Raw genomic sequence first — 26,374 nt, 5'->3', positions numbered from 1 at the left:
CCGTCCATGAGAGTAGCTATCGCCAATATCACTGGCACTTACAACTGGTACATGATAGGTGCTGGAGCTGCGACTGAATTTTGCACCCATTTTGCATACGCATGACCCCGAATAGGTAGTAACTCTGGACTATATGTCCCCGACACACACACAGAAACAAATGAAATATGTAAGACTGTGAAACGAGCGTATGTTCTTAAAGAGGTGTATACACATGAGCAGTTTGTTAACAAATGCTAGATGCAGCCACATTCTGACGTGTGTGCGACTACTGAGCCCTGGGTTTGCAGGTGGCAGAATGTTTTGAACAGGTGAAACATCACAACCCTGTAGAACAACCGCTTTCATTAAATGTCACTATGCCTAAAATACTGCTTATGCTTTTTACATCTTTTCCGTCTTAAATTAATAAGGAGAATGAGAGGACACTAGGACAGTCTTTATTATCTAAACCTTATGTGTGCTTTTTTTTTTTTTGTTTGGGGGGGTTTTGTGCTTTGTGCATTGCAAACGACACCCGGTGAAGGCAGCCATTTCCCCAGTGAATTGATAACCTGTAATGTCATGACCATGACTACTGGTCCAGCCCACAAAATGGCTGCCTCTGTCGTGTGTAGGTGACCCGTTCATGAAAACATCTTCCATATACTTTTCAGACACAGAAATAGTTGTCAGGAGAACACATTACAATGATACTACAATTTTGATGCCAAATACGCTTACCTCATCCACCTCCTCTTTAGGTTCTTGTAGGGCCACGATGGCTTCCGATCTTACCCTTAGAATTATAATAATAAAAAAAAAAAAAGGTTAGTATTTGTTATGTACTGAGGACAAACCATATACTAAAGGTGGATTACTATAAATAAAAGTACAAAGATTCCTATTCTGTACATTAAGGGGCTGATGTACAGGTGACCGCCAAGGCGGCCATAATTGTTCCCACACTGCATGCACGGAAATGCATTTATTCGCCCGTGTGCAGTATGGTAATCTTCTGTGTGGCTGGGATGCCTCTATCTGTATGCTTGGTTTCATAACTGTCGTTATCATCAGTGTTCCCTACTGCCAGCCCTATAGCTGGAGCAAAAGATCCATAAGGCATAACCACTAAGACGTACAACACTGCAGGGCCCTCAATTCCCCAGACACGCCCTCACTGAGCCTACGTGTGAACACCACTTTACCAACCAGTTCTTCAGCCACACGCGGAGATGCGACTAAGCTCAATATGTCTCTGCATTGCCCATATGTATGTTCAGTCCGCAGCGCAAAAACACAAAATATACCGTACAATCACAGAAACTGCATTCAACTCCGCATGAGCCCCTAAATGCTTGAACAATCCAAAAAAGTTTACTAGCCAATATATTCAACTTTACCGTTTCAGCTCCTCCTCCAGTTCTTTAATGCGACTCTCCATTTTGATCTTGGCCTGTTTCGTGGCCTCTAGTTCCCCTTTCAGTACCTCCTGCTCCCCTGACAGCTGATCCACTTTTGCTATCAGGTCATTTTTAACCACATTTAATGCATTCCTATGGAGGTTAGGTAAGAATAAAGTAACAAAGAGTAGAGAGATTTTTTCAAAAATGTATAAACATAAAGCTAAATAAAGACCAATATTCACTCACTGAGGGGTCTATTCATGAAGCAGTGAAAAGAGTAGAGAAATGAGCCTGAGGAGAAGTTGGCCATGGCAACCAATCATTCTCCACTGGCTCAATTCTGCACACGTTTCACTGCTTCATGTATAGACCCCTCAATCATAAAAGCAGAACAATACCACAACACATTTGTACAGTAGTATTGCGGGAGCAGAAACCAATCAAACATTTGCTTTCAGTTTAACTTGTACTACCCTGATTAGAAGCACAATTGGATTGGGAGCTGCGAGGTGCAATGCACTAATGTACTTTATTGCACCATGATAATAAATAACACCTCACATGCTTACAAAAAACTTGTAACATGGATAAAATAAAATAAAGCACAATTACACTATTGTAGTAAAATGACAATATCTTACTTGGTCTCAAGAAGTTGGGAATTCTCTAGGAGCAGATTGCCCACTTCCTTTCCCATCCCTGTAAAAATCACATAAAATTAGGCCCCTGGACACCAGAATTAAAATAAATGATTATTCAGCTGGTATAAAATACTGATGATAACTTGGCGCTGAATACATAACCGGTATTTTGAGACTTCTTTTTTTCTCTCTTAAATCATAGATTTAGAGCTGCACATGATAAGATTTCCATAAACAGTTAAAAATAAATGTATCACTGAGATTTCAAGAGCGTTTGCAGCAGTGTTTCACAAATACGTTCCTCGCGCACCCCTAGCAGCTCATGTTTTCATGATTTCTGTCTGTGGAAACGGAATCTGGTCAGGATGCCGACGTGCTCCCAGTCAATCAGTGACTGAGAGCAGTCGCAATACAGGACTCTAGCTCTCCTACTGGAACGGAGCCTGGGAGAGGACCAGACAATGTGCCCGCTGACAAGAGAAGATCTTCCTGACTACCACTGTTTGACTAAGGTAAGTGAAAGGGGAGGAGGGAAAGAGAGGGGGCGGAGGGGGGAGCGGCGAGCAAGAAGGAAAGTGAGGATATCATTGTACAATTCAATCCCGAGATTACAAACATGGGGCAGGATTGGCTTCCCTAAGCTCAATGAGATAAGAAAGAAATAAGATGAATTTTCAAAACCGCACATTATTCTCGGTCTATACTGCGACCTTTTACATACCTCACTGGCAGAATTTGACCCTAAGTGTTCCCAGTACTACGCCAAGTGCACCAGAATGGACGGACAGTCATAACAATGCTACCAATGTATTATAAATTCGACAAAATGTGGCTTTACAAACACAACGCAGAAGGGCAAAACTAAGGAAATCAAATCATCTGCTACAGACAGACCTGATGGAGGTTGTAGTGTTCCGCCGTCCTCCCAAAACCCAGTATTGTGTGTGCAGTGCTTAAATGCACCAGTGTCCCTGGAAATTATATAATTTGTAGGCAATGATATTTGTGTTACTGATGAAATAGTCGCCTACAGACATGGGTGTCAGCCATTTTGAATGCAAAGCCAGCATGTAGCCTGTCAAATCCATTACACTGATAGGCTGCATTGTAATCGGTACTAGTTCAGACAACAAAATGGCTGACTACTCGTTAAGTAGGTGACGGGTACACGTTAATCACTTGATCCACAATGCGCTCTTGAAATCTCAAAGCGATATGCACTCTAAAACAGCAAAAATAAACCATAATTCCATACCACATATAAACATAATGATAAAGCATTGTCTGCTGTTAACTTTTCCACAGAAGTAACCAGAAATACAGAAAGATAAAAAAAACAGGAGGTCTGGACTGACAGGAAGAACGCAGGCCTCGGCCTTACCAAAGAAATCATCCCTCACTAGGAGTGCAGCCACATTGGGAGAAGAGAGGGAGGCAGCAGAGAGGGTGGGAAAAAAAACAGAGCAGCTGTTAGCAAGTTATTGTAGACCAGCCGATATAGCAACTACTGCCATGCAATACTATGGCTACTATAGCTGAGACCCTTATATCTTCTTTGTGTAAATGTATGTAAACATGTACTGCAAGCACCATACAGCAGCTGCTAAGTATCCATTGCCTTGTTCTACTGAAGCTCAAATAGAAATGTGTTCATGCACCTGAGAACCTCATGGTTTGTTTGTTTGTTTGTTTGTTTGTATAACTTAACTTTAAATACATGCTGTACTTTGTTGATCCAGTTATTACACTCTTTATTTTATGTTTACTAACATAAGCCTGTCACTTACAGTGCACCTGTCACCTACACGGCAGCCATTTTCTTTGCAGAGCCAGTGTTCACGAGAATACAAAAAACTAAATGATGCTATAGTTAAAGACGTCCCAGTTTCATGGGTATACTGAGAGTACTTCCCAATTTGGGGGTCTGTCACTAGAGGTTAGAAGCTGAACACAAATCTCATAGTCAACATGCGGGGATCCTGTGGATCCGTGCTCTGACCAATGAGGTAATAGCAGAAGTAATATCTGCAACATCCACAATCTGCAACCGTCATCATCTGCAACAGTCATCATCTGCAACTGCAACCGTCTGCTGTCACAGATGCACAACACTTATGATGGTGCATTGCTATGAGTTGGTATCACACTAGGCTGCGGGTGTCGACACTAGAGAGATGCTGGATTTCCATAAGTGCTGGGAGAAAGCGCAAAGGGGGGAGGAATGCTAAGAGAATATTGGGATGATTCTGAGTTAGGCATATTTTCTGTTATGGACACAAACCGCAAGTTTTACAATGCAGCGCATATGTGCAGAAACGTACTTATGCATATTTGTAACCCTATGATCAAGTCAGATGTACCTCTGTTGGATTTCACTTTGCGTGAAACGGACTTACACTGGGCGGTAACATACAAGAGATGCATCATGGGTGTGTAGCTAATACTCCATGCGGATTTGAGTTGCACGGGAGAAGGGAAGCCTGTTTCTGATGGATCTGTTGCAACTAGCATGGGGCTAGGGAAAGTGCCAACACCAATGACAAGGGTAGCTTGCATTAGCATAAAGTAGTAAAAAGGGCACCCGCAGCTTCACGGAAAGCCATTCCCTCTGCTTCCCAGGCCCCATATGTAATATCGGGGTAAATGTAAGATAAGATAGCAGGCCGATATGCGTGGGCAATGTATGAATGGTCAGCATCGTTTCGACACCTGCAGCTATCGTTTTTGACAGCTGCATTGTGTTGATGCCCATAGACCACAGCAGGGACAGAGCTGTCCCTGGCTGTGGCGGGTGCTGGCTCTGGACTGCGCTGGGGATCTTGTGTGAGTAAGGAGATCCCACGCATGCGCAGAGGAGCCGGCCAGGAAGGAGACACAGTACGTCAGCACTTAACTGATGCGCTGTGTGCTCAGGGGGACACCGCCGGAGGGGGGAGCCTCTTTGGCAGACAAGATGTTAATACATCTTGTCGATGTCCCTTCCTGCTTCGCCTCGGTAATGAGATGAAGCAGGAAGTGTTATAGCAGCACGATCCATGCCACTATAATACATTTACACTATAAGCGGTTATCTGCCTTTCTGCATAACCTAGTCTCCAGGCTGCTCTCCCAAACCCCTGCCTTATGCCTTGGCCATGTCACCTGTCTCTCTCCCCTCTAGATTGTAAGTTCCTTGGAGCAGGGCCTTCTACCCTCCTTGTCTCACAGCTCTCTTCTCTTGCACTTCAATTACAGCTCTGTCCAACTCAGCGACCATTTATTCCCTTCTCTCGCTCGTTACTGCTGATCTCTTCCGGTGGCTGCCTGCCCCTAGTAGTACGCAGATTACTTCTTTGCTTTCTTACATCTCAGCTGTACTGTATACTGAAACATTGTGGTGCTATTTGTTACCTGTGCTCCGTTTTAGTTTCTCTGTTTCTGTAATGTTAAGCTCTGTGTACCCTGTATTGTTCTAATGTCTGCCGTATGTACAGCGCTGCAAATCACTTGTGGCGCCCTATAAGTAACATGTAATAATAATAAATAATCTGAGCAATGAATGGGTAATAATGGGGAATACTGTCTGCAAACATGATGAATCCTGATATTAATTCTTTCCTTCTGGAATAAGCTATACAAATATATATTTCTTACCATAGCGCACACAGTAAGTGGCCATTTTGTACCCTGAGAAAAGTAGATTCCATTACCCCAAACCATACATTGCAACTTTATATTTTTACTATGATTTTTGCTGTAATGACAAGCTAGTTTTAATTACAGCAACAGGCTTCTTGTGCCACATGAATGTAACCTTTTATTCTGAATAACGCATACTGGGCGGGATGTACTAAAGGAAAAATGCGGTAAAAACCCCAAAACGGGGGTTTTACCGCATTTTCAAATGTACTAAGACCCCACCACCAGTTTTTCGCCGTCCAGAGTATCGACATCTCTGGATGGCAATACCCCATAGACGCCTATGGGCTTCTTATCGCCGACCGCCGCAACCCACCGCTTCCGCCACAGACGCCGAACCCCCTCCCCCCTGGCTTACCTTCCTCCAGGCAGCCCTGGTACCGGAAGGTAATCTCCTCCTCCCCCTAGCAACGCAGCCGGAGGTCTATCTGGCTGCAGGGAGAAGGAGGAGGCGCCGGGGACAGCCTGCTGCTGCTGCTTCCCGGCGTGCGGGCAGTGTGGAGACGCCTGGGAGGTGACGGAGACCCCCCCCGCAGACCACCTCACAGGTATCGCGGGGGGCCTCCGTCACCGCATTGCGATATTGATCGCATATGTTAGTACATATGCGATCAACATCGCTGCGATAAGCAGCGAGGGGCGGCGATGTATCTTAATACATCCCGCCCACTGTGTTGTACCCAGATTGTGGATAGGTCTATTTACCAAGCGTCAGGTGGAGATAAAGTGGATGGAGATAAAGTACCAGCCAATCACCTCCTAACTGTAATTTTTCAAACATAGCCTGTGACATGGCAGCTAGAAGCTGATTGGCTGGTGCTTTATATCCATCCAAGGATTAGTAAATAAACCCCTTAGAGAGGGTTAGGCCAGAGTATCCCAAACTCTGCCAATACAGTCTAGGTTTTAAGGCTATCAATGACGGAGGTACTAATTACCTGTGCTCAGTCATGGATATCCGTAAAACCTGGACTACAGTATAATGGCCGAATGTGGAAAACTCTGGTTTAGGAAAAAGTGTCCCTGAACTTATTTGTAAGAACCTGGTAAGCATAATGTTCTAGGAACCAGGAGCCTCCCTGTCACTAGTGAATGAATAGGCCACATTTTAATGAATTTGTTCTATATGCCCGTCTCCGCAGCGTGTAGGTGACATGTGCACTAATAATGTTCTATCGCTGATGATGCACAAAAGGTAATAAGCCTTTAGCCAGCACAAAGAGACCTATAACTGATAGAAATGTAAATTGGTCTGGTGCCAGTTAGTAAGTATAGCGTCTGTAGTGATTTAACAGCCAGGAGAGGAAAACGCCAGTCACTCAGGAGAAAAGTGGAAGATGGGAACAGCGCAAGGAGTGAACAGAAAGGAGGTGCAATGACAGAATATACACACCTGAGAATTCTCCTACGAGGAACGTCCAGCGTGACATGTGGGATGGGGGAGGGGGAGGGAGAGAAGGGAAATAGAGGGAAAGTCTGGGTCAGTCAATGGTTTCAACCAACAACATAATAACATTAATCTTAATAAGAAGAACATGCATGGGTATGTAACTTTCACATCATAACACAAATCACAGGGTGACACACAATGCAAGTGCAAATACTGGCTATAACCGTTGTATTAAATATGTTAAGGCTAATAAAAATACATTTAATATGACATTATGATTTTCTTGGTTCTTTGCCACCTCACAAATACCAGTGAATAATATTAAGTACTGGATTTTGTGTTTTTCTAAGCACATAAAAAAAGACCACAAATGGTTCTTTTATTGGTCTCTCCACTGCCCTCTACTGCCTACTAATCAAACTGCAATGAATTCAAAATGCCCAGGACACCCATTCAAAACACCAAAGCTTGCAATTTATAAATACATGAGAAAGTAGGCAGCGGCAAGACTATTGCATAGTATGAAGATGCTGCCAATTCCACCAGAAACCAGTAGGTACAGCACTGATGCCGCTGCCATTCAGCAGAACATCACGTGCTATATAATATTAAGACTGTGCATACTGTATAAAGAGATTTTATCAAATAAAATAATCCACCAATTTCCAGGTTTTTATCCAATTAATACATTTTAGTTTTAGCTCACAGTGTCCACGTCTGAGGCTGGAAATACCCAATCTTAATTTAATTGGTGTATTCCAAAGGTTCGGTCATGAGGTTGCAAACAAACAAAAGAAGAGCAATGACTGCAATCGGTAATGAGTTTGATTAGAATGAAAAAAGATTATCCTCCATGCAGAAAAATCTAATCAGCCAATAATCTGGGGTGAATAAAAGCACTGGCAATAAGACATAAAGGTAAGAAAAAAACACATACTTAAAAGGAAGATTTATTAAAGTTTGGAGAGTGAAAAAAGGAGCGAGATAAAGTACCAACCAATCAAAACAATCAAATCCAGTCATTTTTTAAATACAGCCTCTAAAGTGACAGTGAGTAGCTGATTGGCAGGTACTTTATCGTTTCTACTTTATCTCTCTCCAAACTTTGATAAATCTTCCCCATAGTATATGACATTTATATATCATTACTGCACTTTTTTACTTACCAAGCAGATCAGCTCCTTCATCAACATCACCAATGACCTCCGACCCTGCCGTTGACAACTCATGGTACAAAGAATCGGTGTTGATTCCAAAGGCTTTGTTTACAATTCCTTGAGTGGGACTGGCCAATAAATGATAGTGAAAATATCAGACACATGTTAAGGAAATTAGGGTTTAATGTATATATAGAATATATGTGTGTAAAGTCTGCATGTGGAAATACTGTACTTTGGGTCTGATTCAGAGCTGTATGCTGGAGCAAGGTATTAGCAGTTCGTAGTTTTTTATTATCTGCGCAGGAGTCGCACTGCACATAAGCAAATCAGGACTAGCAATGTCGGACACAGTGCAGCTGCAGAAGCCAGGGGAGTGACAGTCTGCAGACATTTAGGGGTGGGGGAGGTGCACCTTTACAGAATATAGGGGCGTTTCGGCCCCAGTTTTCTGGCCGTGCCGAAACCAGTGACTGAATCCTTGGGTGCAGCTTTGCTGTATCCAGCTGCATAGGCAAATGCGGGGGGGGGGGGGGGGGGGGGGTTCCGGTTGCTCGGAAACCCGCCTCCTCTTGACAGCTGGCTCACATTATGACAATAGCAATGGTATATAATATGATTACTAGAGCTGCCGCCACATCATGAAGTTTAAGGGACAGAGCAGAGCTGCTGCACATGCCCAGTGGTAGCAGCTTCTTCTACCAAGTTTGCTGATTCTGTGGATCTGAGTCCTCAATCAGTGCTCTGGACCAGAGAGTAGCTACTAGGAAGAAGAGACAGGAGCCTTACCATGAAGTGAGAGAACGTGTGCTTAGAAAGTGCAGGACTGGTTCTATTATGTTTGTGTATTTATTTACAATGGTATGTTGAACCTTTTAGTACCCACTTTGTTTGATACAGCCTATCTATAGTGTTAAATATTAATACTGTATTCCATACAGTTTCCAGAGTAAAAATAGACCAATGTTAACATTAATGTCCAGGCTCATTACTAGGTTCTTCTACCGCTTCCCCAGACTCCCGCACTTGTTCCAATGTTACGCAGAGTGGGAGATTGTGGACTAGCATTTAGAAACCCCCCCTCTAGAAATCCTGCGTTTGCCACTGAGCTGCATGATTTAACCAGACAGCTTGAGTAAGCCGAGGGCTCCTTAGATGTCCAGTGGTAACGAAGTTGATCCAATACTGAATCTTTGGATGCAGCAGTGGATCAAAGAAGTCTGAAGTGGGCATCTTCTTAAGACGCCACCTTTGGCTTTGCATATTTTAGCATATATATGTGAAACTAGAAATTAGGCCCTTTCCTCACATAATTAGGGGAGTGATACAAGTTCGGGACACTTCCTAATTTTGAGGAGATACTCTTCTGATTGCAGACTGGCTGCATTTAAGCTTATTTGTGGAGACGGGGGGGGGGACTTGTTTTCAGTTGAACATTTCCCTATTTCGGTTTTATTCACCTTTCGATGTCATCATCATAATAAGTTGCATAGCACCAATCCATGAGCAGTGTATTACTTTTGTATAATAAATTAAAAACTAGCCACATATTTTTTCTTTATTACATTCTCTGCCTAAATTATATGTGTTATCCTCAGGCGTAGCTATAACACTACCTCTGAATCTATACTTTTGCAATTTTTATTGCAGATATATGTTTAATGGGGTGTACTATGGTATGCCGGCGCTCAGGATCCCGGCGCCGGTATGCTGGCAGCGGGGCGAGCGCACAAGAACCCCTTGTGGGCTTGCTGCGCTCGCAACGCTGCGGGCACGGCTTTTTATTCTCCCTCCAGGGGTGTCGTGGACACCCCAAGAGGGAAAATAGTTGTCGGTATGCCGGCTGTTGGGATTCTGACGCCGGTATGCTGAGCACCGGGATCCCTACAGCCTGCATATCAAGTGCCACCCGTTTAATGTCTGTATCTCTAAAAGCGTGCTCGTCTCCAATCTACAGTACCTGGAAATTAAAACTTTCTAAAAATGAGTTTTATGGTAAGAACTTACCGTTGTTAAAACTCTTTCTGCGAGGTACACTGGCCTCCACAAGGATGGACAATGGGGTGTAGAGTAGGATCTTGATCCGAGGCACCAACAGGCTCAAAGCTTTGACTGTTCCCAGAATGCACAGCGCCGCCTCTTCTATAACCCCGCCTCCCTGCACAGGAGCTCAGTTTTTAGTTAACCAGCCCAATGCAGTAGCAGGAAAAGAGACGACAACGGTTAGTAGCCACATATACCACACACTCACGACAGGAGAAGTGTCAGCGGCTAATGCCATACCAACCCAAAGAAGCTAAGTGCGTCAGGGTGGGCGCCTTGTGGAGCCCAGTGTACCTCGCAGAAAGAGTTTTAACAACGGTAAGTTCTTACCATAAAACTCGTTTTCTGCTGCGGAGTACACTGGGCACCACAAGGATGGACAATGGGGATGTCCTAAAGCAGTTCCTTATGGGAGGGGACGCACTGTAGCGGGCACAAGAACCCGGCGTCCAAAGGAAGCATCCTGGAAAGCGGCAGTATCGAAGGCATAAAACCTTATGAACGTGTTCACGGAGGACCATGTAGCCGCCTTGCACAATTGGTCAAGGGTCGCACCACGTTGGGCCGCCCAAGAAGGTTCAACAGACCGAGTAGAATGGGCCATAATGTGAGCAGGAGCTGACAGACCAACCTTCACATAAGCATGTGCAATCACCATTCTAATCCACCTGGCCAGGGTCTGCTTGTGAGCAGGCCAGCCACGTTTGTGAAATCCAAACAAAACAAAGAGAGAATCAGATTTTCGAATAGAAGCAGTTCTCTTCACATAGATACAGAGAGGCCGTACCACATCCAAAGACCGCTCTTTGGGAGACAAGTCAGGAGAGACAAAGGCCGGAACCACAATGTCCTGATTAAGGTGGAACGAGGAAACCACCTTTGGTAAATAACCGGGACGAGTCCGAAGTACCGCCCGGTCACGGTGAAAAATCAGATATGGGGAACTACAGGAAAGGGCACCCAAATCCGACACTCTGCTAGCAGAGGCAATAGCCAGCAAGAACACCACCTTAAGGGAAAGCCACTTAAGATCAGTTGAACTAAGGGGTTCAAACGGAGGCTCCTGCAACGACTCCAAAACCACCGACAAGTCCCAACCAAGGAGCCACAGGCGGGACATAGGGAGGTTGGATACGCAACACACCCTGAGTGAAAGTATGAACATCAGGTAAAGTCACAATTTTTCTCTGAAACCACACCGACAAGGCAGAAATATGAACATTGAGGGAGGCCAGACGCAGGCCTAAATCCAGGGCCTGCTGCAGAAAAGCCAAAAGTTTGGCTGTACTAAACTTGGAAGCGTCATAATTGTTAGATGCGCACCAAACAAAGTAGGAATGCCAGCCCTATGGTAAATCCGGGCAGAAGCCGGTTTCTGGGCCCGCAACATAGGTTTAATGACCTCCTCAGAAAAACCCTTAGCCCTCAAGACGGAAGCTTCAAGAGCCACGCCATCAAAGACAGCCGGGCTAGGTCCTGGTAGACACAGGGGCCCTGAACGAGGAGGTCTGGGCATTGTGGAAGTAGAATTGGACGCTCTGACGATAGGCCCTGCAGGTCTGAGAACCAGTGCCGTCTGGGCCACGCTGGAGCTATGAGAAGCAGAATTCCTTTTTCTTGCTTGAACTTCCGAATTACCCTGGGCAGGAGTGACACCGGAGGGAACACGTACGGCAGCCGAAACCTCCACGGCACCGCCAGTGCATCCACGAATGCTGCTTGAGGATCCCTTGTCCTTGCTCCGAAGACCGGAACCTTGTGATTGTGTCGAGACGCCATCAGATCTACGTCTGGAAGACCCCACTTTTCCACTAGGAGTTGAAACACTTCTGGATGGAGGCCCCACTCGCCGGCATGCACGTCCTGACGACTGAGAAAGTCCGCTTCCCAATTCAGGACTCCCGGAATAAAGATTGACGATATGGCCGGTAGATGGTGTTCCGCCCATTGTAGAATCCGTGAGACTTCCTTCATTGCCAGACGGCTTCGAGTGCCGCCTTGATGATTTATGTAAGCCACAGTGGTGGCGTTGTCCGACTGCACTTGAACAGGACGGTTGTGAATTAAATGCTGGGCTAGGTTCAATGCATTTCCAGAATGTTGATTGAGAGGAGGGACTCCTCCTTGGTCCACTGACCCTGAAGGGAGTGTCGCTCCAGCACCGCGCCCCAACCTCTTAGATTGGCATCTGTCATCAACAGGGCCCAGTTGGATATCCAGAAGGGACGGCCCCTGCACAATTGTTGGTCCTGGAGCCACCAGAGTAGCAACAGACGGACCTCCAGAGTCAATGAGATCATTTGAGACCTGATCCGGTGAGGCAGGCCGTCCCACTCGGCTAGAATCAGCCTCTGGAGGGGGCGAGAATGGAATTGAGCATACTCCACCATGTCGAATGCTGAGACCATGAGGCCCAGTACCTGCATCGCCGAATGTATCACACTTGCGGACGAGAAAGGAAGCTTCCGGACTTTCTCCTGACACAAGAACAACCTCTGGTTGTGAGTGTACAATAGCGCTCCCAGATGCACCATGCTCTGAGCAGGGATCAGGGAGGATTTCTTCCAGTTGATGAGCCACCCGTGGGCTTGTAGAAACCGGACCGTCATATCTAGATGACGTAGGAGAAGTTCTGGGGAATTTGCCAGGATTAACAAGTCGTCCAGATACGGCAGTATCCTGACCCCTTGACGGCGGAGTACCACCGTCAGCACCGCCATTACTTTGGTGAAGACTCGCGGAGCCGTTGTTAAACCAAAAGGTAATGCCCGAAACTGGTAATGGAGGTTGCCAATAGCAAACCTCAGGTATTGCTGATGTGACGCTGCTATAGGAATATGCAGGTAAGCATCCTGTATGTCCAGGGAGACCATGTAGTCCCCAGGTTCCAAAGCCAGAACTATAGAGCGTAGGGTTTCCATACAGAATTTGGAAACTTTCACAAACTTGTTCAATGCCTTGAGGTTGAGAATGGGCCGGGAGGGCCCATTCGGTTTCGGCAACAGCGGAGAATAGTACCCCCGGACCCTCTGCGCAAGAGGCACCTGTACTAGGACTCCTGTATCCAGGAAGGTCTGTACCACCGAATGCAGAGCATTTGCCTTTGTCTGGTCCGACGGGACGTCTGTCTGGCAAAATCGATGAGGGGGTCGGTTTTTGAAGGCTATGGCGAGATGGTAGTCATTCTAAGGGGAAAACCTCCAGCACCAGATGTACATGGTGGATAGGGGCCAAGCTCCGGATGCACGGCTCCCAGTCAAACAGTGAGGTCCCCAGGGAAGGATGGATAAGCCCACGAGTCACCAACAGTAATGAGCCACGCTCTACGCGTTTCGGACTCTTGGTCCTTCGTCAGAATGACTACCATCTGGATTGGTGATATACCCCACAGAGTTCTGATATGCTGTTTTAACTTTGTTGTTTTGTAAGTGGAACCTTGAAAATAAATGGTGTTTTCATTTTAAGAACTTCTACACTATATTTGTGTTTTCTAAAGTATCTCCAAATTGTCCCCTGCAATAGGGACTAGGAGGTACTTATTTTTCAGGTGTTACGATCATTCTGGATACACTATAGGAGGACGGCTTATCGTTCAAATGGATTGTTTCTGATGTTAATCATCATTAAAATGGTGAATCATTTTGCATATTGAAATCTTTCACTAAAAAGGGTTTTTTTTGTTTATGGTGGTTGGAGAGCGCTATTATCTGTTACATATTCTTTTTTCTGTATGCAATATCTATAATGTGTTTGTGGATGCACATTTATGTGTTAACTGTTTAGCTGCACTCTGATTTAGTGCGCACATTCTCTCAAAGTATCCTTCCATATATCAGACTTTTTAGTAGTCAGGGACTGGTTCAACTTCTTCAATTGAGCAGATAAATCTCCGCCCACGGCGGGTTAGCTGCAGGGACCACATACGGTTGTACCGGCATTGGGGGTCCCATAGGGGGTGTTAGTTTATGAACTAGCGTATGCAGAAGCGTGGAAAAAGCGGCCCACGGTGGGTCATTATGTGCCTCCGTTGCCACAGTCCCACTGGGGGCAAGGAAGGAACCTCCCAGAACCAGAGCCCACAGCTGCTATATTCCCCTCATAGGGATCTGTGGCTTCAGCAACACCGGCAGTGTGTTCAGCCCCAGCAGACATGATATAACTTGCAGTATCAGGTAACACAGTACAATTGGCAGCAGCACAATACCTCTTACCCAAACCCCTGCGCAGTGTAGTCAGCACTAGCAGAGATAAAGGAGAGATATGGTGACTAAATCACAGAGAAAAATACGTATTAAAATATATCTTTGTGAAAATCCTATATCAATATAAAACCTGACGCACCAAGCCCCCTCAGGTTATAGAATATAGGGATAGCAAGTTGAGTGAAAGACACGAAATGGACACCACTCAGCTATCTAATGCACACACAGATAGTCACAGTTTGTACAACGCAGAGGTTATTACTAACAATAATACTGCACTGGACTAGCTTATATATATAGCTATATAGTCAATAGATATAACACTGCACAGTAAGAACTGGATGTATATCACAGGGTAATTGTACTAGAAAACCCTGACTAAATGCACTCTTTCTTAACTAGCACTGTCTAAAAAGGGTGTAGTACTGGTGACCGGCGGTCTCCTGACCGCCGGTCACCTTACCGACGCCGGGATCCCGGCGGGGAGGGGCGAGTGCAGCAAGCCCCTTGCGGGCTCGCTGCGCTCGCCATGCTGCAGGCTCGGTGGCGACCTGCGGTCGCCACGGGTTCTATTCCCACTCTATGGGTGTCGTGGACACCCACGAGTGGAAATAGTCCCTGTTGGTCGGCATGCCGACCATCGGGATAGTGAACCGTCGGGCTCACGGAGGAGGTCATGTGACTGTCGGTCAGCTGACCGGCGGTCACATGAATACCACCCGTCTAAAAAGGCAGGTAGAATACTTAAGTGTCATGTAAAGTCACAGCACTGACAACCAGGCGGCTTTACACAGGAGGATTTGCCCAAGCAGTCCCAGGAACAGTGAAGCTGAGAGATAATGGCGCCCAGACACTGACAGGGAGTTAAGGAGAGACAGATATGCAGCTCCAGGGCGGGAACATTTGCGGGAAATGGCGCCCTGGGGCTGGGGGAGGGGCTTCAGGTCAAAGCCTTATCCCCCTGCTGGCAAAACCACCGGGTACTGTGGGCTACTGAAAATGGTTTAGAGAGAAAACCTGACCTGCACCCATGCCCTGGTGATCTTGTGGGATCGCCTGTACTGCCACAGTGTCCACCGCCAGTGCGCGCGGCCCGCCTCCCACTGACCGCGCCAGATCGCGATAAAGACCGGGTCCCGCAAGCAGGATCCACTCACCACCTCCCGAAGCGCGGCCACGCGATCCCGGAGAGCCCCCGTCGTGTGTGCCTGACGTGAAGAAAACCGGAGCCTCCTGCTGTAGTTACCCGGCAACCAGGGCTCGGGAGTGTACAGCGCCGCTGGGGAGAGCTGGAGCTGCAGCAGTGAATGTCTTCTGACATTTACCACCGCTGCTGCCCTTGAAGTCTTCACTTTTTTCTTCAAAAAAAGCTCTTCTTAGGGCCGCCTGGAGCAGCCCCTCTGTTAAGTGCCTGCTTACTGCAGCACCAACTACAAAACTGAGCTCCTGTGCAGGGAGGCGGGGTTATAGAGGAGGCGGCGCTGTGCATTCTGGGAACAGTCAAAGCTTTGAGCCTGTTGGTGCCTCAGATCAAGATCCTACTCTACACCCCATTGTCCATCCTTGTGGAGCCCAGTGTACCCCGCAGCAGAAAGGTATATTGCAAATACTCTTCGTCAATGAAGACTAACACTATATCTACTGTAGGTAACACTCTTATTATTGTGTATTTTATACTACACAGTATTTGAGCTTTTACCTGTTCCCTGAGCGCTCCAGCCTGGGGTCCTGGCACATGTCCACCTCTGGAGTTGAATCGATGATGTCTTGGACATCTGACCACTCATCACTGCTTCCCATACCTTTACAAAAAGCAATTAACGAGATTGATATGATAAAAATGTAAACTATGAAATTATCTGGGAACAATAACACTTATAAAATACTTCTACTGTCAACTGTCTCTTGGACAAAGGGCTAAAAACACACTTGTTATGCAAATCCACGAAGACCATACCTATTTCTACAAGATGGTGGTCTTACCTATGCTAACATTTCTCATCTCCTGGGTAACCTGCACTTCCATGTTATGGCTGTTCCGTTTTTCACGTGATCTCTTGCTTTTGCCCGTCCTGCCGTAGTCCTGTAGAGGATGGAGACTCTCGTGTAGCGGTGTCACAGCTGCCGACGGGACGGATGAGGTGGGGGTGTTAGATTTAGTACCAGTGGTACTTGGGGTAGCTGCCACTGAAGACTGGCCAGACTCAGACATCTCGTCCTGACAACAGGCGGAACAAACAATAACAAGACAACAGTGGTTAATGGTCATGGAGGAGAGTTTAGTATGAGGGGTCTATTCAAGAAGCAGTGAAAAGAGTGGAGAAGTGAGCCAGTGGAGAAGTTGCCCATAGCGACTTAGCTGCTACATATAATTTTATAGCATGCACTTGATAAATGTTACTTCAAAGCTCATTGTTGCCATGGGCAACTTCCCCACTGGCTTAATTCTCTACTCTTTTCACTGCTTCATGAACAGACCCCTCAGTGATGTGGGTTAATCCAATATTCAAGCTTAGCCTATGAATTCAGTAGGAGCCAGTTTCCACAAGAAATATATCTGAATATTGGTTCTTCCCACAAAATGGCGGCCTTTAATGTGAATAGGCGACAAATGCAATTAAATAACACCATTTCCCAGTTGGTCTGACACCAAACAAACAGGCAGTGAACAAGATGAGTCTGAAAATGAATGTAACTAATAATGGGATTACACTGTACAACAAGGACTCACGGGATGCACTGCACAGGATTCTGGTTATGTTTGACATGCTTGTCCGAAATAACGGATGTTAAAAGGGTGACCTGTGGATGTATAGTGGGTCCAAATGTATGTTATGTATGAAATCAGATCTGCTTGTTGTATGTTGTATAGTACCGCACTCGGACAGAAGACGGATATAATAACGGATGGATCTTGTCAACCACTGTACGGACTATACAATACAGTCACATGACCTTTTCATATCCACTGCCACGGTAAGCAAGATGGATTTGATCATGAAGACACATAGCGGGAACTCTGTTCCCATGACCGTCTGAGCCAACCTTGTAGCTGAAACTGGACTTTAGCTGGCTGAGGTCACTCAGGTGCCAGTGGTCCGAGCTTGGGGTGATTTTGCCACCCATCTGCCCACGTACCATTCCGTCTGCCAGTGGAAAGACGTTGAGAGAAGTTGGGCGCTCCTTTCGGCTGAAAGATAAAGAATAAAAGTCAGAGTCAGGGGTAAAACATCATCACAATACTACTTATATTCTTACTACTACACACAACTATATGGTGAAACTTTTGACAAAGATGCTTTATAAGCATCAAAGGGGGCAACACTAAATTACCGAGTATCCATCACTCATCAGACAGTTGTAACTCGAACAAATATTCATGAGAATGCAGCCTATAAAGTCAATTGGAATCACTGAGGCATGAGGTACATTGTGCCTCAGTGGTTTGATTGATTCCTGTTTAACAGTTGGTCTATAGTCTCATGAATAATGGTTTAAGACAAGAAATGTCTGTCTCCCACGGTCGGTAGATGACAGGTATATTCCAGGAAGCACTTTACTGTGAGTTATGAAACAAGGATACATATACTCTGGCTGACCATTAAATATTAATGATACATAGCATTAAATATAAGGTGGTCCTTCATACCTTACTAGTACAGCACAGAAGTAATGCACCAGTTTCATGAATTAAACAGTGAACAGCTTCATGGACCAGGGCATCACACATTAAGCAAAGGACAGAGGATTTCTTGCTATATTTAGTAGTTTCTAGGCATCAATTATCATATTGCATGTAAATGGGACAATTCCAAAAAATTTATATATATATTTCATATTTTCAATTTGACTGAAAATGTAAAAGAAATATTATAATATTAATGAAACATTAACAGGTGAATGTATTTTCATATTGCATGGTTTTCTATAGAAATAACTTATCTACAAAGGCATTGTTTTTGTCTCCTAAACTATCTTATATACAGTGGAGGCACCCATTTTGTGGGCATAATCAATATTTGATTTGCTAGAAACCAGTGACAGAACTGAGGCCTGGTCAATATTGATAAGGCCTGCCTGACATGTTTATGAGGTACTGGTTCTATGTGAATTAATAGACCACAATATCATTGTATTAGTGTAACCAACAAAATGGCTGCCTCTGCTGTGTGTAAGTTACAGGTCTACATTAACGGGGGTAATCCAAATGTGACAGTAGACAGTACTTTGAGGTGAGATGATTACACTTGCTGACACATATTTTTCTGTTCACACCAAACATTCACAAAATGTTACACAAAACATCTGACATACATTAATGGGTGTAATAAGGCTGTGCTGACAAAAACAGTCACATTTGCAAAAATAAAATGTCCAATGCATTTTTTTTAACGTCATGTATATCTTGTACTACTATTAGTCTCAACAGGCTGTTATTTTGTAAATTATCACTCCATTTTAGACAGAGACCGGCGTGTCTCTTTTGTTGTGCTACTACAAGTCCCAACATGTCTTGCTAGACAGAGGCTGCAGAGGATATGTATCAAGCCCTGGGGCTATATTTACAAAGTGTGGGTTAGAACTGAGGGCCCCATTTATCAGAAAGACATAACCCCTTTAGCACCCTTTTTAGATAGTGAGAGCAGTATGGTCCCCATCAAGGCTGCCATCAGAAATTGTGGGTCTCGGGACTGGCAAAATAGACAGGGCCCCTCCCCCCGAAAAAAACCCCCAAAACATTTTGTAGCACCGCTCCACCCCTATGTGATGTCATACATTGTGATGTTACATATAGGTTTAGCATTGTGGACCTACAGGAAAAGTTCACAAAGAGCTGATGTACAGCGAAGACTTGTTTTAAGAAGTCCTCCCTGCGCATCAGTCTACTGTTGTATTATAGCCTGGTGCAGCTCTCCAGGGATTTGTCTGTAGGAGCCAGGGGTGAGTCCCCCTCTCTGCAAGGGCCCGGGACACAAGTCCCCACAGTCCCTTTTTGATGGCTGCCCTGGTCCCCATTGGGGGGAAAAGGGACACTTTTCCGGCTTCAGTGAAGCTTCAGTGAAGCCTTTCAGGCATTGCTGGATCCCCGCCGGGTGAAACTGTCAAGCATATTCGCAGACTGGGTGTCGTGCATGCGAATGACACATAAGCCTGTCACCGGCAGCCTTAGGCTTCCAGCAACAGAGCAGAGGACGTGTGCAGAGGAGTGAGACATGATTGGACCTCGTCAGAGAGGTAAGTAATGCTGAATACCAACGCCATATTCTTTAATATTGCAGTTATACTAAACTAAACATACCGCTGGTATTTATATTAATTGATAAATGTGGCCCTGAATATTTAAAGCAGCACTACCATTCAGTGTGAAGCCCGGTGTGCTTTACACTGAATGCTAGTGCAGCTTTCAATTTTCAGCTTCAACCCACTGAAGAGCTCTTGGTACATATAGCCCCTGGAGAGAGATAGAGTGGAGAAGTTGCCCAAGGAATCCAATCACCTGCTTTCATTTATCGAGCACAGTCTTTAAAATGTCAGGTTCTGATTGCTTTGAGCAACTTTTGCACTTTCTCTCTCTCCAGGGTGGTATACCTCTTCCCTTGAGTGTGGTCAATGTAGCCTGTAGTTCCACAAAAGCCAAGTCTGAGGAAATAAAGCAGAGAGGGATTTGCCATTCTGCAATAAGCAAAAGCCAAATAAACCTTATAAGCAAAACTTGTACCGAAACTATTTGGAATCGGACGCAACGTTATTATGGGGCTAGATTCATCATTTTACACTAATGCTGCCGCAGATGCGATTTTTGACCCAGAGGAAGCTTGAAGATATGCTAATGTAACACCTGCTAGGATTTGTACAGAGACGCCCACCAGAGCCTTCACAGCTGGCCGCAACCGCGTACACATTCGTAGCATCGACGCAGATCCTGGAAACACCAACTACCTGACTAAGTCCATGGTCAACCAGAATGGCTACCACAACTGAGACACCGGAGACGGTGGTGGCTGATACATGCCCCAATTACTTACGAATGAATCCTCATGATGAGCGTAATCGCAATTCAATCGTCGCATGTGCACACAGCAGTGATGTAATGCGCAGACCAGCGATAATCGCTCAATTGTGAAAACATCAGCCGTGAATCAGGTCCATAAGATGCCCGTCAGATTAGCTGTTAGCGAGTCCACAGCACAAGTGCGCCTAGATTTCTTCCAAGTTTATTAGATCAACATTTCAGGGATTGCGGAATCTGAGAGTAGAGTAATAATTTGCTTCCAGAATAAAAAGCAGGGCAGTACTGACTCATGGACAGGAAAGAGCAGATGGGCCGTTGTATAGCACCATGCTTGTGACGTCAGCAGAATGCCATTCTAGAAATGATGGCCGCAGCAGACCCTTCAACATGACTCCTTCCATCAGGTGCAAAGTTACGAAATAATTCTCTGCTCCCTCATAATGTATGATTGCCCTCTCCTGTGTTGGACTGTTTCATTAATGAAAAAGGGTGTTCTTAACACAAGTGACTGCAAATCATAGAGGTCAATTCATTTAGGCGTGATAGAGTTGTGAGTAAGTGCAGCTCTATGCCATACTTACAGTACCTCCAAACTCCTGGATTATTGTTCACACTCCCATGGGGCTGCCCACATAGAGCCAAGAGTCGAGATTGTGCCGTATGGCAAGTCCCCATTGCCGGAGGTGGCGTTTCTATGCCGTTGCAATGGCAACTCGCCTCTCTCTCCTAATTGAATTGACCCCATAAAGTAAGTAAATCCAAGAGCAGAGCATTTTGTATTTGGTGGAAGGAGTCATATTGGACGGTATATAATCCAATTAATGGCTAGCTCCTGATCTTGAAGGTTTCTGCTTTGTGACTGGCTTGTATTCCTTCCTAGACTTTACCTCATGAACAAAAATATATATATTCCCACTTACAGTAAGGGATACGGCTGTTAGGTCGACACAGCTTAGGTCGACAGTCATTAGGTCGACATGGTCAATAGGTCGACATATGCTAGATCGACAGGTCAAAAGGTCGACATGAGGTTTTTTTGGGGGGAAATCTTCATTTTTTCATACTTAAAAATCCACGTGGACTACGATTGGAAACCTTGCCCGAAGCATGGCGTGCGAAGCGAGCCATGCGAAGGGACACAGTGCACTAAATGGGGTTCCCCGTCACTTTACGAAGAAAACGACGCCAAAAACAGTAAAAAAAAAAAAAAATGATGTCGACCTTTTGACCTGTCGACCTAGTACATGTCGACCTAATGACCATGTCGACCTATTGTCCCTGACGACCTAATGCATGTCGACCTTCCATGGTCGACCTAATGACTGTCGACCTAAGTTGTGTCTATCCAACGACCGATACCCTACAGTAAAATAATCCCCATCCTTTCACAACAATAGTTTGTTGTGCTATACCATAAGCAGCCACTATTTTCTGTACTTCGTAGGGTCCCAGCACTCACATCGGCCTCAGCACTGGTCGGCTCTCTCCGTAGCAGGAGGAATCCGACACATCGGTCCTAATAGGTAGTGATAGTGCTGCCGTGTCTGAACCTTCTGCTACACAGACATAGAGCCAATCTGAACAGAAGAAGATCAGGATTGCTCCCATCTATATATGGGCGCGGCGACTTAATAGACCAAATGGGGGAGAAAGATAGGGGATTTAGTACAGGGGTTATTAAAACTTAACATCCCCCGCCTTTATTCTTTCAATGGACCATGGTTAAGTTGCAAGTTAAAATAAATGCACCATGCTTGCCAAATATCAAAGGGATAAAAAGTGCAACTTTTAGCACAATTTATCCTGTGATTGCCAGCTGATATACCTCGGTAAATAAACCCCTGTTCTCATTCACACATCGAGAGAGACATTTACCTCTTTCTCCATGACTGGCGATGACTGCAGTGACAATTCACAGACAACATACCCAAAACACAGCGGCCACAGCACGAGAAGCAAGACAAGAAAACAGCGGTTAGATGCGCAATGCATGCATAAAAATAAAGAATATGAGCCGGCATGACAACGGATATTGCAGATTACAGTGCTTTACAAATTGGGAGCCGTGTGTGACCAAGATGCATGTGTATAACTGTATCGCATGCAGCCTTCAGTACATAAAATATAGTGAGAAACAATATTTACATACACACATAGACATAGGTCCCTTTACCTACAGTGAAATCTTCACATCAATAACTTTATTAACTAGCTAAAAACAGGTAACAAGCCACAAGAAACCTGGTTGTTTTGTTGATTTATATCTAATTATTATACATTTACTGTAGATAAAGGTCCCTTCACTCCCTATTGTATAATTTTCACAACATCCATAACTTTAGCTAAAATACATATAGGAAACAAGCCACTGACAGAACTCTGGTTGTTTTGTTTATCTATATCTAATTAATGTAGTATTATATAATTTTGATATACCGTAGCTTTTGTGTGTAAATGTAGGAATAATGGTTTAATAATGAAACAAGTGATTAGATAGATAGATAGATAGATAGATAGATAGATAGATAGATAGATAGATAGATAGATAGATAGATAGATAGATAACCATCTGTCTCTGTAAGCAGGTTTTCTGGGTCAACAAAATATAGGGGCCTGTGTACTAAGTTTTTGAGAGAGTTAGTGGAGAGAGATAAAATACCAGCCAATCAGATCCTAACTGCCATGTTACAGGCTGTGTTTGAAAAATGTCATGAGCTGGTTGATTGGTACTTTATATATGTCCACTTTATCTCTCTTCAAAGCTTAGTACATAAACCCCATAGGAACTTAAACATGTTTACAACTGGAATACATCTACATTCCCACTGCTGTGCCATAATTATGCGGTCTAGCCCTCGTTTATAATAATATCATTTAGTTTTTTGCATTTTAAATGAAACTGAGGGGGACATTTACTAAGCAGTGATAAGAGCGGAGAAGTGAGCCAGTGGAGAAGTTGCCCCATCAACCAATCAGCGCCTCTTTCTCATTTTATAGTATGCAAATGATAGATGTTACTTTAGTGCTTATTGGTTGTCATGGGCAACTTCTCCACTGGCTCACTTCTCCTCTCTTATCACTGCTTAGTAAATGCCCCCCTATGTCACTGTACACTTCAAACTCCTCAATGTAAATGAGACAGAAAGCACTTGATTGCATCTAACAGCGTGATATAATACATTCTTATAATATTCCATGTACAGGTATGGGATCTCTTATCCGACAAGCCATTACCCAAAAAAGTAAAATACTGCTGCAGTTTAGTGATCATGTGACACACACTGACAAGCACCACCTCCCATAAATCCCTCTGAGGAGGGTGGTGCAAGGGGCATTGTGGGCCATTTTTAAATGACACTTGTTATTTTTGAAGGTATGGTGCGCCAAACAAAAAAAGGAAATAAAAAAAAACGTCCTAATAATTCCATATAACAGATCCCATACCTGTTCTCCCATTTCCTTTATGGCTATTGCTGTCTATGGGCTACTTTGAGTTTTAAGTGGAAAGTATAACTTTGCCTTCATAAATTGAGTTTCCACACATATATTGATCATTAGTACACAGAAATTTATCAGGCACTTCAATTACCACCTTCTGCCTGTGACGCCGCCATCGGATTGGCTATTTCCAGCTACTTGCTGCAGTTTGGACCGTTCAATGTGTTCCACGTATGTCTGGATCATCTAAGAGGTAAACAAAATGGCTGCCTTAGTCATTGTCACACAATAAATAATTACTGGACTTGAGAAATCAAATTCTTGCATTCCATATCATGCAATCCATATCATAGTTTCTAAAAGAGAAATTACAAGGAAATATACAACTGACAGGGAGGTGTATAAAACCAATGACTTGACTGGATACGGTTTAAGGCTGCGATGATAAAGTTCTTTACAGGAAGCAATAAAACATTCCTTTATATTCATTATATAACATGCAGTTTTATAGCAAAGTTGCTCTCACTCACCTCCGTATGCCGCTGGTGTAAGGCATTGTACTCCTTCTTCATATCCGATTCCCGTTCTTCTAATCTAGAAACTGGGAGAAGTTGCAGACAGAACTATTCAGAATCAGTGACAAACTTTACAATTACTAAGCCAAAGAGCCACTGAAGAAAGCTGGGGAGGGAACATTGTGGAAAATAAATGTCTTACTATGGGCCTAATTCAAGGTTGATCGCAAAAGCAAAATCTTCCTCTAATGGGCAAAACCATGTACACTGCAGGGGCGGCAGATATAACATGTGCAGAGAGAGTTAGATTTGGGTGGGGTGTGTTCAAACTGAAATCTAAATTGCAGTGTAAAAATAAAGCAGCCAGTTTTACCCTGCACAGAAACAATATAACCCACCCAAATCTAACTCTCTCTGCACATGTTACATCTGCCCCACCTGCAGTGCAGATGGTTTTGCCGGGATGCATTCAATATCCCGGTTGTCGGGATCCCGGCGCCGGGATCCCGACCGCCAGGATACAGACACCTATTCTCCCTCTTGGGATGACGGGCGCCAGTATATAGATACCAAGCCGGTTTTGCCCATTAGAGGAAGATTTTGCTTTTGCAATCAACCTTGAATTAGGCCCTATAAGTCCTCTATGTAGATCCATCATAGGACAGGTATTGTTCACTTTACACAAGTGATTGGCAATCTGATACACATGGGCGCCCTCATTACACTTAATCACAATGATTTAGCACAAAACTTTGATCATGAAAGTGCTACAAGTTAGAACAAACAGATCTGAGACAGGACAGAGCGGTGGGCCACAGGTGAAGGCTTATAACAAACAAATCTTACAATAAAGCAGGGAAGAGAATGAGGCCACAGGTGAAGGCTTGGAGTACCCCAAGGCTGCCTGTTGCCCATACTGTTTTACAACCAATCAACTACTAATACCCATATTAGACTAAAAACCTGGGTTATTGAACGCGATTTCAAGCAACGTCACAGCTACCTGAAACCGTGTTCACACTGCAAGCTGGACCCAGTTTATAACCTGGTCATCCCTTTGCAAACTCTTGGAGATATTGGGCATGATGTCAATGTCCCTTTAAAAAAAGTCAGAGATCGGGCAGCATCCCACACCTCTGGCGACCTCTGATGTTTTTTTAAAGGGGCAATCACTTACAATGCATGATTTTGTTATTGGTGACTCCAGAGGTCCATCATTCAAATAAGGGAGCCACACCTACAGCCAGTGAGTCCCAGGCGGCGATGTTTGGCAGCATTTGGGGTGGCAGTAGGTGTGGCTCCTCTATATAAATTTTGGACTGTGCTGCAGACCCACCTCTGGAGTTGCTACTGGGTATAATTGTCATTTTACAAGATTTGATAAAATTTCCCCCACCCCAAACCACCACCCCTCCTAAAACCCTTTTTAAGACGACTTCTGGATTTGCTAGAATGGGATGGTATCGGGATCCCTGCTCTTGGGATGCCGGAGGTCCAAATACCGTCAGCGGCATATCGACACGCAGAATCCCAACACCTGGTAGGTAAGTAGTCTAACCCTCCTCGTCTACCATCCTAACCCACCCTCCCCGCAGCCTGACTCTAAAGCCCCCCCCCTTCCCAGCCTGCCCCTAACCTGCCCCGGCATACTTATGATCAGGATGCCGGCATTCTGGCGCCGGCATTGTGATCCATGTCGGGATGCTAGCATCGGTCTTCTGACAAGTATCAGGATTCCGACTGCTGGCATCCCAAATGCTGTCATGCAGACCGGATCCCGCTAGAATGTGTGACCACAATAAACAGTAATAATAATAATGCACCTGTTGCCTAGAGTGTGGAGGCAGCCAATCTGAGGGCTGAACCAGATCAATTCATTACTCACAAACCTAACATTTCACTAGGAACTAGA

At 44.8% G+C, this 26,374-nt stretch overlaps 1 protein-coding gene across 8 annotated transcripts in view; it reads right to left on the bottom strand.

Annotated features, from left to right (window-relative positions):
- The window catches only part of MAPK8IP3 (mitogen-activated protein kinase 8 interacting protein 3), a 184,579-nt gene that overhangs the window by 47,257 nt on the left and 110,948 nt on the right, over nucleotides 1–26,374 (bottom strand). For 3 of the 8 annotated variants that reach the window (XM_063934640.1, XM_063934643.1, XM_063934642.1), the window contains exons 3-12: nucleotides 24,478–24,548; nucleotides 24,102–24,193; nucleotides 22,385–22,408; nucleotides 17,542–17,686; nucleotides 16,480–16,714; nucleotides 16,196–16,298; nucleotides 8,261–8,379; nucleotides 2,027–2,084; nucleotides 1,383–1,535; nucleotides 724–778 (exon numbers count right to left, since the gene is read on the bottom strand). In XM_063934640.1, the coding sequence (XP_063790710.1) occupies nucleotides 724–778; nucleotides 1,383–1,535; nucleotides 2,027–2,084; nucleotides 8,261–8,379; nucleotides 16,196–16,298; nucleotides 16,480–16,714; nucleotides 17,542–17,686; nucleotides 22,385–22,408; nucleotides 24,102–24,193; nucleotides 24,478–24,548 (1,055 nt within the window). The remainder of the gene's footprint in view (nucleotides 1–723; nucleotides 779–1,382; nucleotides 1,536–2,026; nucleotides 2,085–8,260; nucleotides 8,380–16,195; nucleotides 16,299–16,479; nucleotides 16,715–17,541; nucleotides 17,687–22,384; nucleotides 22,409–24,101; nucleotides 24,194–24,477; nucleotides 24,549–26,374) is intronic. The other 5 variants (XM_063934644.1, XM_063934647.1, XM_063934646.1 and 2 more) reach the window with 3 other exon arrangements.

Source organism: Pseudophryne corroboree, chromosome 7, assembly GCF_028390025.1.
Source record: "Pseudophryne corroboree isolate aPseCor3 chromosome 7, aPseCor3.hap2, whole genome shotgun sequence".
NCBI lineage: Eukaryota > Metazoa > Chordata > Amphibia > Anura > Myobatrachidae > Pseudophryne > Pseudophryne corroboree.
Note: the sequence above shows the minus strand (reverse complement) of the source record. Positions and strands in the feature narration are given on the sequence as shown.